This window comes from Hippocampus bargibanti, linkage group LG16, assembly GCF_051943395.1.
Source record: "Hippocampus bargibanti isolate YZ-2025 linkage group LG16, ASM5194339v1, whole genome shotgun sequence".
NCBI classification, from domain to species: Eukaryota; Metazoa; Chordata; class Actinopteri; order Syngnathiformes; family Syngnathidae; genus Hippocampus; species Hippocampus bargibanti.
Genome location: NC_142749.1, coordinates 7,080,396 through 7,095,230, shown reverse-complemented (window position 1 = coordinate 7,095,230; position 14,835 = coordinate 7,080,396). Strand labels below are relative to the sequence as shown.

Here is a 14,835-nt window from a genome sequence, read left to right as displayed (position 1 = left end):
ACATTCTCAAGATACAAAAAGGAGAAGCGTAGCAGTACCTTACATTGCAGGAGTTTCTGAAAAACTACAAATAGTCATAGTTGGCAACACAAAATTCATACTTATTTTAGACCGATAAACACTTTCAGGCAAAAATGAGTGCATCTAAAAGATAGGCTGCCAAATGAAAAACAAAGTAATGTAGTTTTATTCAATACATTGTAAGAATGAAAATTGTAAAGAGCAGTACATTGGGGAGACTAAACAAATTCTCAAGAAAAGACTTTATCAACATCGCAGGGATAATACAAGTGGGCCTCAATCGGCAGTACATTTGCACCTAAAAGCTAGCAACCACTCATTTGACGACAATGAGGTTAAAATCTTAGCGAAAGAACATAGATGGTTTGAAAGGGGAGTAAAAGAAGCCATTTTCATAAAACAACTAAATCCTTCATTAAACCGGTCTGGTGGGGTGAGGTTCAATTTGGATCGTTCGTACAATAGCCTGCATAGGCAAAACAGGTTAGGCAACATTCGTAATGCTGGTGAGGTGATACCGGTGGGAGTGGGGCAAACAGGCCAGTCATTAGTCAGGAATGTAGGAACAATCGTGGGGCCGCAGGGAGTGGTCCTCTGCTCCCCCCAACCCGAGAGTAGGGACCTATCATAGCAGTGTCCGGCGCCGCCATGTCTGGACATTAGGGATATATAAATAGGGCCGATACTACCAGTAAGACTTTAGTTCGCTGAAGCATCTTGGATAAGAAGCGAAACGTCCGACACCTTCAAGAAAGTGCAGATGACGGCTGAAGAAACCTTTTCATCCATCGTCTTAAACGTTCCGAATATGGCAACATTGTGCAGTTGTTTATATTTTTGCTAAAGTAAAGTACTGCTGGAGACAATCTAGAACAAGTTATGACAAAAGTTCACCCCACAGCAACTCTGAAGATGAATATAGGACAGAGGGTGTGGCTCTGAAACTGGTGTGTCAAGCTCAGTTTTGTCGTGTGTCACATTTTAATTACCGTTACCTTTGGAAGCTCATTATAATGGAAACTGTATATTTAAAAAAAGTCAATAATAACAGTTTATTGAACTATTGTTTATGTTACTGTAATGACACAAAAAAAAAACTTAAATATGTCTCTTATTGATTTCACATGATAATTTTAAATGTTGGTGGAGATTTTAGGAAGCAGCATGGAAGTTGACATGTTTTTACGGCCCATATAAAATAATGTGGTGGGCCAGATCTGGGCCCCCAGGCGTTGAATTTTATTAAGGTGCTCTAAATCACTTGAAGTTCATGTGTAAAATCTCACCCAAAAAATATGTCAGGGTGAAGAATCATAAGCAATAAAAAGGCATATTCCACAAATGTAATATTAACCAGAATACCGTGTTTAGTTAAGCAAGGGTGCATATGGCATATTGTAAAGAGCATTTTTGAGAGGATATCCCCAACATAGGATCTTAATGTATTCAAGTGACCATTGCAGCTATGCACTGCAGCCGGCTTATACTATATTCAATCTTCTTTTTATACCTTTTCAACTTAAGTACATTTCTAAGTACAGTGAGACCTCAACTTACAAACACCTTAACTTACAAACTTTTCGTCTTACAAACGTCAAATTTATGAAAATTAAACCTTATAATAAGCACTATTTTCATAATACACACCCACCACGGCTGGCGGAGTGATCTTCGGCGGAAGCACACGACCGAACAGCACCAACAGTCCTTATGAAAGGTGACTCTCCTTCCATAAGCCATCCACGACCATCAAAAAGGTAAATAAAACTTTATTTTACAGCACAGTTTATTTCTTTAATTACAGACCTCATGAAATTCCCTTTGACCTTCGACCTCCAACGCTATTCCATCAAACCATAAATGACCATCACAAATGTAAATAAAGTGACTTTATGATACAATGCAGTGTATTACTTTCATTGCAATAAAATAGCACATTTATTATACATAGAATAAGGAATGTTGTGTGTAGTTTTAAGGCTTATTTAGTTGAAAAGTATATTTTATGGAAACCCGGGAACGGATTATTCCCATTTTAATGGTTTCGTATGGGAATTTTTTTTTTGAGATACACACTTTTCGCCTTACACACTCTGTCTGGGAACCAATTAAGTTCGTAAGTTGAGGTCTCACTGTATAGCCAATTAGTTGTATTGAATTTTCACTTTTTACATTTATCAAAATCAGAATCAGAAATCATTTAATAGTCTCACAATGGGGAAATTTATATGCAATACACTTAAATTGAATCATTCTATAAAAAAAGTTTATGGCACAATACTGTCCTTTAATATTTCATATTTTGGTGGTAACCGGACAGCAACGTTCTTTTTTAACCAAGGTTGTACTTGGTGTAACAATGTCCATTTTTGGGGGACACCCTTTGCTTTTCTTTGTGAAAATGAAGACAGGGTGTGAACAGGGCCAAGAAGGTCGGTATGAGATAAGACACACACATACACAGACATTCACAAAGTCCAACCCACTTGTTATCACAATATGTAAATGAGATGGTGGTAGCCTTCTAATAGGTGGGGGATCACACAGGGAGTCCACATACAAGCATGGAGATGCTGCCTGTGCAAATGAGTGAGTATGGAACACATCAAGAATATTTTTTATAAATATTAGTCCCAAAAAGAAGCTTGTGCCCTGGACAGGATATCATCTTATACTGTAAGTTTAATGAAGAGACACTACAGTATAGATGATGTACTATCCAGGGGTCATCCCTTCCTCGCTGTTGTATGCTTGCTGGACAGACACTTGAAGGAGACATAGAGGGGGGCCGTCAAACCGTTACCATTACTGAGTTTTAGTAATGGTAAGGGTTCTATGGCCCTTGCTCATGATCAGCGGGACCTGAAGGAAAAGTGAGCTGTGATGATTCTTTGGATTTTTAAACAGGTAAAATAAAGTGTTGAAGAAAAACTGCCTCGTGTGTGCTTTTTTTTGACCAGTTGCTGTGTGAGGCGTTCAAGGCCTCTGCAATTACAGTAATGTATACGTCATGTGTCCGGCTGCGTCCAATCACTTTCGTTTGGTCCATTTTGAACGTCGTGTGTGCTCATAGCGGAGGAAATTAAAAACAACAATTAATGATAACAATAAAAAACGGAAATTATTATTATTATTATTATTATTATCCATCCATCCATTTTCCGTACTGCTTATTCCTCATTAGGGTCGCGGGGGGTGCTGGAGCCTATCTCAGCTGTCTTCGGGCACGAGGCGGGGGACACCCTGAGTTGGTTGCCAGCCAATAGCAGGGCACACAAAGACATACAACAAAAGATATACAACAGTCACTCTCACACTCACACCTAGGGATAATTTGGAGTGGTCAATCTGCCTGCCATGCATGTTTTTGGAGTGTGGGAGGAAACCGGAGGACCCGGAGAAAGCCCACGCGGGCCCGGGGAGAACGTGTCAGGCGGTCTATCGTTTGGCAGAGGATAGTACTCTTCCAAGCCGGAAGGTGGCAGCATCAGGTAGCTAATTGACTTGTGCTTCAAGACAAGCGAAGTTTCCTGCGAAAATCTATCTAACGAAAGGTATCTTTCATTTAAATTTACTTTTACCGGAGATTCTCCGTTGTGTTTGGTATGTGGTGAAACAGCGTTATGGTCCCAAGTAAGCCTAAACTACCTCCAAACGAAACAACAATGTGGAGTATTTTGTCCGCCTGCGTGAACATTCGGAGAAATAATCAACGGGGCCTGAGAAACGCCACAAATGTAAACGAGAGAGCCTTGAAAGCACGTTTGTCGCTAATTCACAAAAGTACCAGAGCAATTAATATTTCCCTCCCACACAGCCACCATAAATACAATATTCAGACCCGACGTGGCTAAACAAATAACCTGACTGCAGTAAAAACGAAAAAGAGAAAGAATGGGAAGCAATTCCTGCGCCTAAGTGAGAATAAATATGAAAGGTTATAAATTATTGGATTTACGTTGAATACTATTCTGTAGCCACAAGGGGACATAAGCCAGTGTCTTCTTGTGCCGGTACCAAGCCCGGATAAATACAGAGGGTTGTGTCAGGAAGGGCACCTGACGTAAAAGCTTGGCCAAAACAAACATGCGAATCAAACCTTGAAGATGGAGGTTATTGATTCGCTGTGGCGACCCCTTGAAGGGAACAGCCGAAAAGAAAATAAGAAGACGTTGAATACTATTCTGGGTTATATTTCAATGTTAAAATCGCTTACAATAACAATATCACATAACTGTTAGAAAAATGTTCTCTCACTTTTGAGCGTCTGCCAAACGAAACGTGCCTTGGCTCGAAAAAGATTCAAAAAACAGAGAGCTAGACGATACATGTGAATATTCAGCGTTTATTCTGCTCCTATTTCAAGCTCAGATAACTCAGACCCATATAACTTAGGAATTAACAATTTTTTTCATACAAAAGAAGGGAGTCTCAGGTTTTTTACGCTGCATTGAATGTTTATGTAATCCTAAAACTCAATATTCTGTGGGTCCTACAATTTGAGTGACAATGGCAAAAACCCTGGCATTGGAGTGGACACATTTTTGCACATCGTCTGGCAGTGAATGAGTCAAAGGTCGCGAAGGGCTTCACAGATAAGATTGAGATGGAAACTCTCACATCTGGTTGGCCAAAATTATAAAACAGCTAAGAAAATTATTATGAGATTTTACTGTTTGGCATAGTTGGCAGTGTAATTCCAATTGTTAGTAAAATATGGAGCCATATGAAAGATTGATCCTATCATTTCATCATATCTCATGGCATATATCACTTGTGCTCTTTGATATTTGACACAGTAAGATCAGAACATTGTCATCTAATGGGGAATATAGTTTTTTCTTTTTTGAATGTTGCTGTGCTGATGACCATTTTGTAATTGGGAGCCTTTTACTGAGCGAGTTGCTTGTTCTGTAGCCACAAAGGGACATAAGTCTTCTTGTGCCGGTCCCAAGCCCGGATAAATACAGAGGGTTGTGTCAGGAAGGGCATCTGATGTAAACGCTTGAACAAAACAAATATGCGGATCAAAGATGAAGGACACTGATTTGCTGTGGCAACCCCTTCAAGGGAAAAGCCGAAAGGAAAACAAGATTCTCTTTAATTGTATATCGATGGCTGAATGTATATTGCATTCTACATTAAACTGCAATTGTGTCAATTTTCCACTTATTCCCATAAATTACCTTAGATCTAAGGTTCACAATGTACGCACGAAGACGACAGCTCAGATCCCATCATGTGTGTTCATGCGTGTCGTAGTAGTGGCAGTAAAAGGCAGTGTCAAGTGAAACCTTCTGACAGTCACTGATAAAGCATAAGCTCGCCAAACCCGCTCTGCTGTCAACATGATATCCAACTATAGTAAGTACTGTCAAAACCAAACCATGTAACACAGAGCCTGTAAATATTTAAAACAGTTCATTTTGAAGGCAGTTCAAATTTTTGTTGTTAAAATCATATGGGAAAATACCACACCCAGTTTCATCACTAAACAATTCAGAATCTGTGATCTGTGGTTTGCCTCCTCTCGACTATGGGTACTTTTGGAGCAATGACATCACAAGAGTAAAACAATTTACTGCACATGATCATTTTCAGGTTTTAACATGGTTGTTTATTTTTCTTTCATTTAGTCCATTGAATAGCTTGTCTGCATATTTGAAACTCAGTCTCTCGTCTTCATCATCACTTCTGCATCTTGACCGACAGCCTCAGTTTGACCTGTCTCAGAAAGATGGACGTCAGCTGTTCGCTTGTCTCTTGGGCGATACGTGCTATCATCTGGCCTGACGTGCCGATCACCATCCTCTGTGCATGGGGTAAGAAAAGATACAAATCTGATTCATACATGCCATGTACCAATGCGAGTGGAGACACAAAACACACCAGCATCCGCTTTAATATAAAATCGCCTTTTCTCTAAATTACAACTAAAACCGAAAACATTGCATGTGATGTAAAAACGGGAGATGAAGTGTGGCCGCAGCCAAAATCATCAAACCATTGACAACCTTCTCAAGACAATAACTATGGAAGTTTATTGTAATCTATCACCACGAGATGGCGGTGATGCACAATTTTCAATCACAATGCAGGTCTGTCAACGCAGTGCTCCATTTTGGTACTTTGGTGGCAAAGCACGACCAGATGAAGCTACTCAACTCACTTCCACATAGTTGGCACAAACATCCCAGAATGAGCAAATATTACTACATGTCAAAGCCTTTTAGCTCTTTATTGTACACCCTGTGTTTGACGCTCCAAATATGACCATCAATTTTACATGACTAAGTATGTCGGCCTTCTTCCAAGAATATGAGCCTACCATGTGAGTTTCTTTCTTGGTGTGGATCTTCACCAAGATGTTGAGCTCTCCTTTCTCATCCGTGTCCCAAAAGTCAATTGACTAAAAGCAGAATGACATTCAGTTCCAAATTATGTACATGACATCGACTACAGGTGGAACGTAGGTACCGCCTGTGTGCATGATGAAGTGTCATTTGTTAGTCACCTGTGTCAATGAATAGGGCACCTCCTGGGGTAGGTTCTCCAAAAGCTTCTCTCTGATCACATTGATGCAGATTTCTTCTGGACTTTGGTCTGTCAAGACCTCACTGTGGTACTGCCAGGTTCCAGACTTGGCTGCGCTCATCAGGTAGTGCTGTGATAGTCACGTAACACTACCGTTAGTGCTGTACCGACCCATGACAACTGTGCGAATAATGTGGAACATCATGCAACAAAAATGAAGGGACCAGTTGTGCAGGAATTACAACTGCATCATTAAAGTGACAAAGTGTGCCTTGTATTTAAGTCTAAAGGCATGTAATTATAGTTGTTTATGGTAAACTCCAACCGTGTGGCAATTTTGATTTTAAAGGTTTTTAAACTCAGTAGAAACAAAAATTGAAATCCAGATTCAATCTCAATTAATTTTTCAGCCCCGTGTTGATCATACATTCAACTGATTTTTTTTGCACAACAGCAACGCAATGATTAGACGGCACTTTCGGAATTGAAAGCTAAATCATATTTAGTACCATAGCCACGTTTTTCCAAACCTTTAGTGTCTCCACATCCTCTTTATCCAAAGAAGAGAGCATGAAGACATCTTTGAAATGTGGCCATCCGTTCTGGCGCATGAGATTCTTCAGCTGCTCTTTGCACTGCACAGATTCATCTCCATCAGCAGCACCCGCGGGATGAGTGGCATCCCGGTCTTGCGACTCTTCCCTATCCTTTTCTGCTCTCCTTTCCGCCAAAGAACGCTTGATCACTGGTCGGATGCGCAATTTTTGGCCATTCACGACCCCGCACGTCAGCTCTGCTGTGACGTCCAGTAGTTTGTCCTTGAGCTTCACCTGGTCAACCTTTAAGACAAAACATAACGAGGGGTGAGGTGAGGAAAAAATCAATTTGTGTGCTTTAAAGGACAACCAACGTCACTTTTTTTTGTTTCCTCACTGACATCAGAAAAACGTTTTATAGCATCTAAAATACCCAAAACACGCAGTGTGATATTTTTAGTCAAATGCAAAACACCAATAAAAAAAAAAAAAAAAAAAGTACTTCAATTTGAAACCGGAAGTGGCCAGTTTCAGAAGGTCCCGCCCCCGTGTTCGTGGTGTCACGGCAAGACGTCTTGCCTTGCTCGAGAATCAAAAAATGGCTTCAGATTCTGAGAAGATGCTTTCTTGTTACTCATCCAGTTATGAATATGATTCAAATAGTTCTGAAGAAGAAAGCATACATGTTTGCAATCGATTAAAGAATGTATTCCGTGTCATTTTGAGGCATCAGGGGTGGGAAATGTTGCACCCAAAAAAGCCAAAACATGGCGACAAAGCCATGTGAGGAATTAATCAGCGTGTTTCCACAGGCTGATTAATTCCTTATATGGAGCTTTGTCGTCCTCTTCTGCCTCTTTGTGGTCCTACATGACGTTTTCAGACCAAAGTACAGCAAAATGCATTGACGTGATGGAAGGACTGCTACAATGTGTCCTTTTTTCGGTCAGGGGCGTTCCTTCAGTGACGTAACGTGCGGACTCGTCACCAACTCAAAAACAAGACTTCCGTAATATTCAGCGCGAGTCTTAAAACGTAAAATATAGCTATATGCGGTGGAATCTTTGTAAAATACGCTCAGTAGAAGTCATTTGAAGACATTTTACAAATAATGGACACAACTTGTCCGGAGACGTCGGTTGTCCTTTAAGAGTCCCTTTCTTGTTCAATACTTACGGCAGTGATATCACATGGAAATCTATTTTGGAATAGTGTTCCCTTGCTTCCTTTTCAAAACGTTTCTTGATAACATCTCATGTCCGTACAAAGCAATGTGTGGATGCACAATGGAATTAAATGTCCTGCAGCATCCATTAGATTAGCGACCACTTATAAGCGACAAATGGGCATAAACCATGTTTTTTTCTGAAGGACCCCTTGACCATTTTTTGGGTGATTCTAGGAGGAAATACCTTGTTGAGGACAAGTACTGCTGGGATGGACGGATGGCGTGCCAGACATTTAAGCACTTCAAAGTCAAGCCTTCGACACATCCATCTATCCGACACATCAACCAAGACCACAACTGTGAACAGACAGGTACTTTTGTTAAACGTTGACATCCAGCAACTACATTTCACAAAGAAATGTTAAAAATATTGCTGCCCTACTGAGGTCGGCCTCTGTCACCGTGCTCCAGGGGTCCAAAAGCAAAGACTTCTCCAGCTGATGTCTGTCAATGTATACATTAGTAAGAATTTAAACACAGTGAGCAAATATGACAGAGGTACCTCTTGACTTTTGACGGTGTGGTGAGGCCTGGTGTGTCCAATAAAATCTAAAATAAAACATGTCGGATTCAACACTGAGCTTCAATCAAATGTAATATATACGAAGGGATGCAAAGTCTTACAATCTGTGTGTCATCCTCTGTTAGAACTCCCTGGGCTCGTTTTCGTGTCGTGTGTACTTTCTTGGAGACAGCAAACACCTTCAGAGTAACAAGATATTTATAGATTAGAAAGTACAGTTGCCGTGTTGTCTCTCTCAATTCGGTTTTGGGATGACAAAGGCTTTTTTTAAAATTGTTTCGAAAGGCTAAAATACACAATTATAGGTTTAAAAGAGACCTTTCTGCCAAGAAGCTGGTTGGACAAAGTGGACTTCCCAGCATTCGGAGAACCAATTATTGCCACTTTCAAAACTTTTGAGTGTTCGGGTTGATCAGGATGTTTCAGCAGTAATGACATTTGTTCACCTATCGTGAAAAGACAACCACATGATTGATTAAATCAATTTGATGACAGCCAGACTAGCCATTAAGGATAGCATATTCATCTTGAACACATTCAAATTACCGATGCCTGGAGGAACAGAGTTAGGTAGGCGATAATGACTGTTGCCGTCCTCCGCAATGATGCCTTTCAGCAGACCGCTTACAAATGCATCCGATGTAAAAGAACAGGCTGGATTGAAGTTGATCCTTCCAAAGCAACAAGAATAATCTGTAAAGACACATAACAGTTACATTGCAAGTAGTGAACATACATATCTCCTGAGATAAGTCTTTTCTTTGCTGTCTCTTGTGTAGTACGCACAATGCCAACAAACAGTACAGTGACTATTTACCAACTGTCAAATAAAAATAGAAGTTCGCAAACAACTCTGAAGGTGATTACAGTTTACACCATCGCTGAACTCGGGTCAAATTATTTCACGAGTTACTTTTTTTCAGTATGTGTTAATACATTGTATTTAGGTGAGGGCAGTGAGGGCAGTGATCCGCGTTATAATCTTACGAATGACAATCAAACCTTTGAGAGCTAACCTGTGGCGAGGGGCCATTGCGCAGCTTCCTTTTGATCCGTTATGACGAGTCTTCTGGAGAGGACAGCCCAGTCCCTGAAAAGACCCCTGAACAGTCTGAGAGCCATTACACGTCAAGACGACTAATATTTCGACGCACCGATGTATGTTTAAACGTGGAGTTTACATCTGCGTTGCTGTTTCACTGTCACACCAACTCCGTCAACAGGGCGCCGCCATGTTTGTTTGGGCAACGAGGCAAGACTTCCGGTATCAAGAAAGTATTTTCATTTACTACATTGCTCTCTAGCGGCCAAAGAAGCACATTTTAACGAAATTTAAAGCGACATACTGTATTATTGACTATCTGAGCAACATATTTATTAATGACAATGTCCAACTGAGCAACACTTATTATCGAATATTTTTTAGAATACCTACGACAGGAAAGATACAAACCTATAATTTGTGAAAAGTATATTGATTTTATTTGTTCAAGTCACTTTGGTCACTTTGGTGACCAAAGTGGTCATTTAGTCATTTTGGGAGGAAAGCAGCCTGGTTTTAGAAAAATATTACATGAGTTATTTCTTTCAATTATTTATTTTCCTATGGTTTTGTCTTTGACATTCCATCTTGCTGTTTTGTTTTTTGAAACTACGAATAAGGTCTCTCGTTTAATAAATAGACAGTATGTGCATTTTAGAAAAACAGTATACGAGTTCCTTTCATTGAAAAACAATGTGCTAATACCAATTCATCGTGATTGACAGTGTTATTATCATCATTGATAAAACAGTTTAGGAAATTTGTTCTGTTTAGTTTCGTTTTAACAAGCGAACTAAGTATTTTCCATATGCCTTGAATGTATTTTATTTTTCAAAAGAATAATCATTTTTACATTTCCTAAATAAATCAGTAAATATATTCTGAATAATTGATTTTGTTTTAGTTCTGCTCTACAAAACATGCCTACTGTGTTCTCTTTTTTGGCATGAGAAATAGAATTGTCACAAGCACTTTTATAGCTTGACACAGCCCTCTCCATTCTTGGCTAGAGAATGCACTTTTCAATTCAGACTTACACCCATGCTTATTCTCCTCCACCGTGTTCCTTGCTCGTCCTTCATTAATTCAACTTCACATTAATTTTTCCACATTGGCTGATGATCATTGATATAATTGAATAGCATCCCACGGAGGCCGCCTTTATATGTGTATGTGAGGTTAATCGTTTGACTTCAACAGATACTTTTTGCGGATTGAAAAATGAAGATAATATGTTGACTGTGCTAAATTCGGGTGGAGCAGATGTCTCCTCGAACGTCCAAACACACCGGCTGTTTGTTAGACCTGGAGGATTTCTCTCAGGGTGCAGCACACACCTCCAGTGGGGAAGGATGATGAAGGGTATCAGGTATCGCACAATCTGTCATCATCAAAGACGGAAAGCTCTTCAACCACAATCATGCAAAGCCAAAATGGAGCTTTGACCTGACACTTTACTGCGGAATTCAAAGTGAAGCAAAGACCAAAAGGATGATGAGGATCAGGAAATTTTCACCCTTCTGCCTTCCTCCCACTCACTCATACTGCTCTCTATGACTGCATTAACTTTGGCCTTCAGGAAGAGCACTCTCTCTAAAAAAAGGATTTGCCCACAGACCATTTAATCATAAGCCATAGCCCACGTTGCCATTTTAAGAGCACTTGCCAATAAGACTTCACATGCTTCAAAGAAATTCTCCCCGCACTTCTACATTTCAGTCAATCAATTCAATGTAATTAACACGCGGCGTGTGACATACGTGACACAACAAAGTGACATCAGGCATCGCATTTTACGCTTCAGTGCTGACACTAGCTCGGATCAGACACACACTAACTGGCAGTGCCTACTCGAATAAGACCTGGCTGCTCATGAGGAATAACAAAGTTCACAGGATAGTAAGCACATGAGCCATGGAGGCATGTCATTGAGGAGCAAAAGTGAGGAGAGGGTGCTGGGGGCGGGGGGGACTGACACAATGTGTCAGTGCATCAGACCATCTATCACACCTTGATTGCATTGTGAGGCGTGATGCCTCACAGCTGGCTGGCTGCAGAGGCCTCACCCACCCGACACATTTTTTTTAATCAATCTGTGACTTTTGACTGCTTATCAATCAAACTCCACATCATGTGACAGACCCGCAAGGTCCCTTGAGGCAGCAATCACTGCTCTGTCCTTGGACTGGCTACCTTTTTCTGAAAGAGGCAATTTAACCCCCAAACTAAACGTACCGTTCACACTCACGCTCTGATTGTACAATCTCTGGCACAGCGGGGGAGATCAAGTAAAAACTTCCAATCGATGCAACTTGCCTGGAATCAATAATGACACCTTTTGAAATCATCAGTCATGTCATCGGTGAATATAAAGAGTCTAATTGGGAACGGCGTCCTTTTACCATCCCATATTGATGTCGTCTTTGCTACGGAGTGAGAGAGCCGCATTCTGCATCATTAACTTTGTATTATTTCCTACTGGAGCCTGCTGCTACTGCTGCTTCCCCACCTGCTGAACTTTAAGCGCTGCGTGTGATTGGGCTTTCACGCCACATTTATCTTTCTTTCACTCACTGATGTGGAGAGTGAAGCTTGCCGGCAGAATTTAGCAGCAGCATTATAGGACATGTAATGCAGCCCGGGTGTTGGGAGTGAGTATTTGGAATAGTTTATTCCAGGAATGTCAGAGAAGTCGGCTACAGGTCCCTGCATCCATCCATCGCCTCAAGGCAAACTAACATTTACTGTCTTTAGACAATTCACTGACAAGGATGCAAAAGGATGATTCACGGGTTTAAAACAATAACAGAAGACTCCAGAATAAATCAGAAGTCCGGATTCATATTCTAGAATAAATGTATTTGTATTTTCAATATTTTCTACGATAATTTCACCCCAAGTCTGCGAATCAATGGCAGAAAGAAAATCGGCCCTGCTGAAGTTTTTTTTGAGGAGGAAGAAGACCTGTTGCATTTGTTTTATTACTTATTCAAATTTTGATATGATCTGGAGGGCTCTTCAACTTTTGTGAAAGTAATTTTGGGTTATTTATATATTACTGTAATTCTCTCAGTGTGTTATTTCTCTTTTTAAAGTACTTTGTGGCAGTAGTTCAAAATCCTTTCTCTCTTTGCGATAATAACCTGAAATCAATACTATAGGGGGTAGTCAATTACTATAACTATACCTCTTTGATTACAAGGATTTGTACATATGGGCTTACGCAAACATGGCCTTTAATCAAATCGCAAGCGCGTGGCACAATTGATTCCTTCAACCCAGAGTCAAATGTGCATGTTTTCCCATTCTGGATGAGTGCAGCAACACCAGATAAAATGCACCAAATATGTCGGTTGCTACCTCCCAATCATGCATAGACAGTTCATTTATTTCCAAAAAGAACAAAGACCACCAACCATAAGTGGCTTATCGGGTTGAAAATCCTATTTCACAAGCAAGGTTATTTGAAGAGCAGCACAGCGGAAAAGTGCCTATCATGTCTGCCTCACAGTTCTAAGGTTTGGGTTTGAATTCCACAAGCCTAATGCTAACAATAACATACGATTGGGAACTGCAAAAACAGATTGGCTACTGATTTCTCTCTCTCTCTCTCTCTCTCTCTCTCTCTCTCTCTCTCTCTCTCTCTCTCTCTCTCTCTCTCTCTCTCTCTCTCTCTCTCTCTCTGTCTCTGTCTCTCTCGCTATATCTACACACACACTAACGGTGGAGCAAAATATGTAGACAGATAATTGAAAACCGTCACAGGCGTACTTTCTTTATCATCTGCTAAAGAATGTCTCATATTGCTATTGAGGGACTCTGATCTGTCTCCATCTACTGTGTGTCTGTCCCTATTGATCTCCAAGGGCCAGAAGGAACGGCAAAATACTGTTTTTCAATTTTCATTCATTTTAAAGACCGATGAGTAATTTCAATGAAAAATAATGTGCTTCAACAACCTTGGGGGTTACCTTTGTCAGCACTATAAATTTCCGAGAAGGATTATTTTACTGTCACCTGAATACTATGCAAATTAAAAAAATATTTAATCCAAATTCAAATTTGGCCCCCAACTCGGGGGCATCGTAAAATTTTAGCAGCAGACCTCCCTTCCACAGTAAGACATGTGAAGACTGTTCACGCAACGTCTCGATTCATCTCACTTTTTAAAATTTCAGTCCAAAACTAACACTGACTCCATTATGGCTCTTCCTTGCCTAAAACCATTTTGCACATGCGTCAAGTACCCAGAGCTTTTCATAAATCTGTCCATGACCATCCTTTACATGCACATCATAGAATTCAAGGCAATAGCGATGTGTAAAATGACAATTACGTGCCCTCCTTCAAGATAGCTTCGAGCTTATGCTTCCCATAATCAGAAGAACCTCCGTCTCCCACACTCCATTCAGTGTATTAGTTCATCTACCATCTGGTCATCTCAATACTGGAAAACCTCATACCCCAAGGACATATTATTTTACAGTTGCTGTGTGGCATCCCCCCCCCCCCAATAGCTTTCTCTAATATTTACATAGAACGAACAAGTTAAGTGCATCATTGTTGTCATTGCTATGCTTAAGTTAAGCCCATGTCCTTCCTGCCGCATTATTATCCTCGATCTAGACAAACTTCCATGACTAATATGATATTTACAGTAAAGCTCAACTTTTTCCTTCTTGTCAACTGCTTCTGTAGCCCCTTGTCTTGAAACGGGAATGAATCAATCATGATACATCTAAAAGGCTATCCATCCATATTCCGAGTCATCCTCATAGGAGTTGTTGGAGAACTGGTGCCGAGACTCAGTTGACTATATATTTGGCAGGAACGCATGATGTTTCTTGCTCCATTGTGTTTTTTTTGGCCATCATATTCTCCAAGAAGAAGAATTTGTGCTTGATGGTTGCACTGTCTCGGCAGAACACGCGTGTACCATCACTGATTTTGA

The 14,835-nt window shown here is 40.4% G+C and overlaps 2 protein-coding genes across 4 annotated transcripts in view; one reads left to right on the top strand and one right to left on the bottom strand.

Moving 5' to 3' along the window:
• Positions 1–5,615: 5,615 nt before the first annotated feature.
• On the bottom strand, positions 5,616–10,592 carry eral1 (Era like 12S mitochondrial rRNA chaperone 1). The gene is made up of 11 exons (XM_089016882.1): positions 9,859–10,592; positions 9,389–9,535; positions 9,161–9,288; positions 8,944–9,021; positions 8,822–8,868; positions 8,702–8,763; positions 8,504–8,616; positions 7,086–7,394; positions 6,536–6,685; positions 6,350–6,430; positions 5,616–5,832 (listed from the first exon to the last, which is right to left on the bottom strand). Exons 1-11 carry the CDS (start codon positions 9,962–9,964, stop codon positions 5,710–5,712), a joined length of 1,344 nt encoding a protein of 447 aa, XP_088873008.1. The 5' UTR covers positions 9,965–10,592; the 3' UTR covers positions 5,616–5,709.
• fam222ba (family with sequence similarity 222 member Ba) overlaps positions 8,497–14,835 on the top strand; it is a 41,543-nt gene continuing 35,204 nt past the window's right edge. For all 3 annotated transcript variants that reach the window (XM_089016876.1, XM_089016875.1, XM_089016877.1), the window contains exon 1: positions 8,497–8,630. The gene's annotated coding sequence lies outside the window, so the exon portion shown is untranslated. The remainder of the gene's footprint in view (positions 8,631–14,835) is intronic.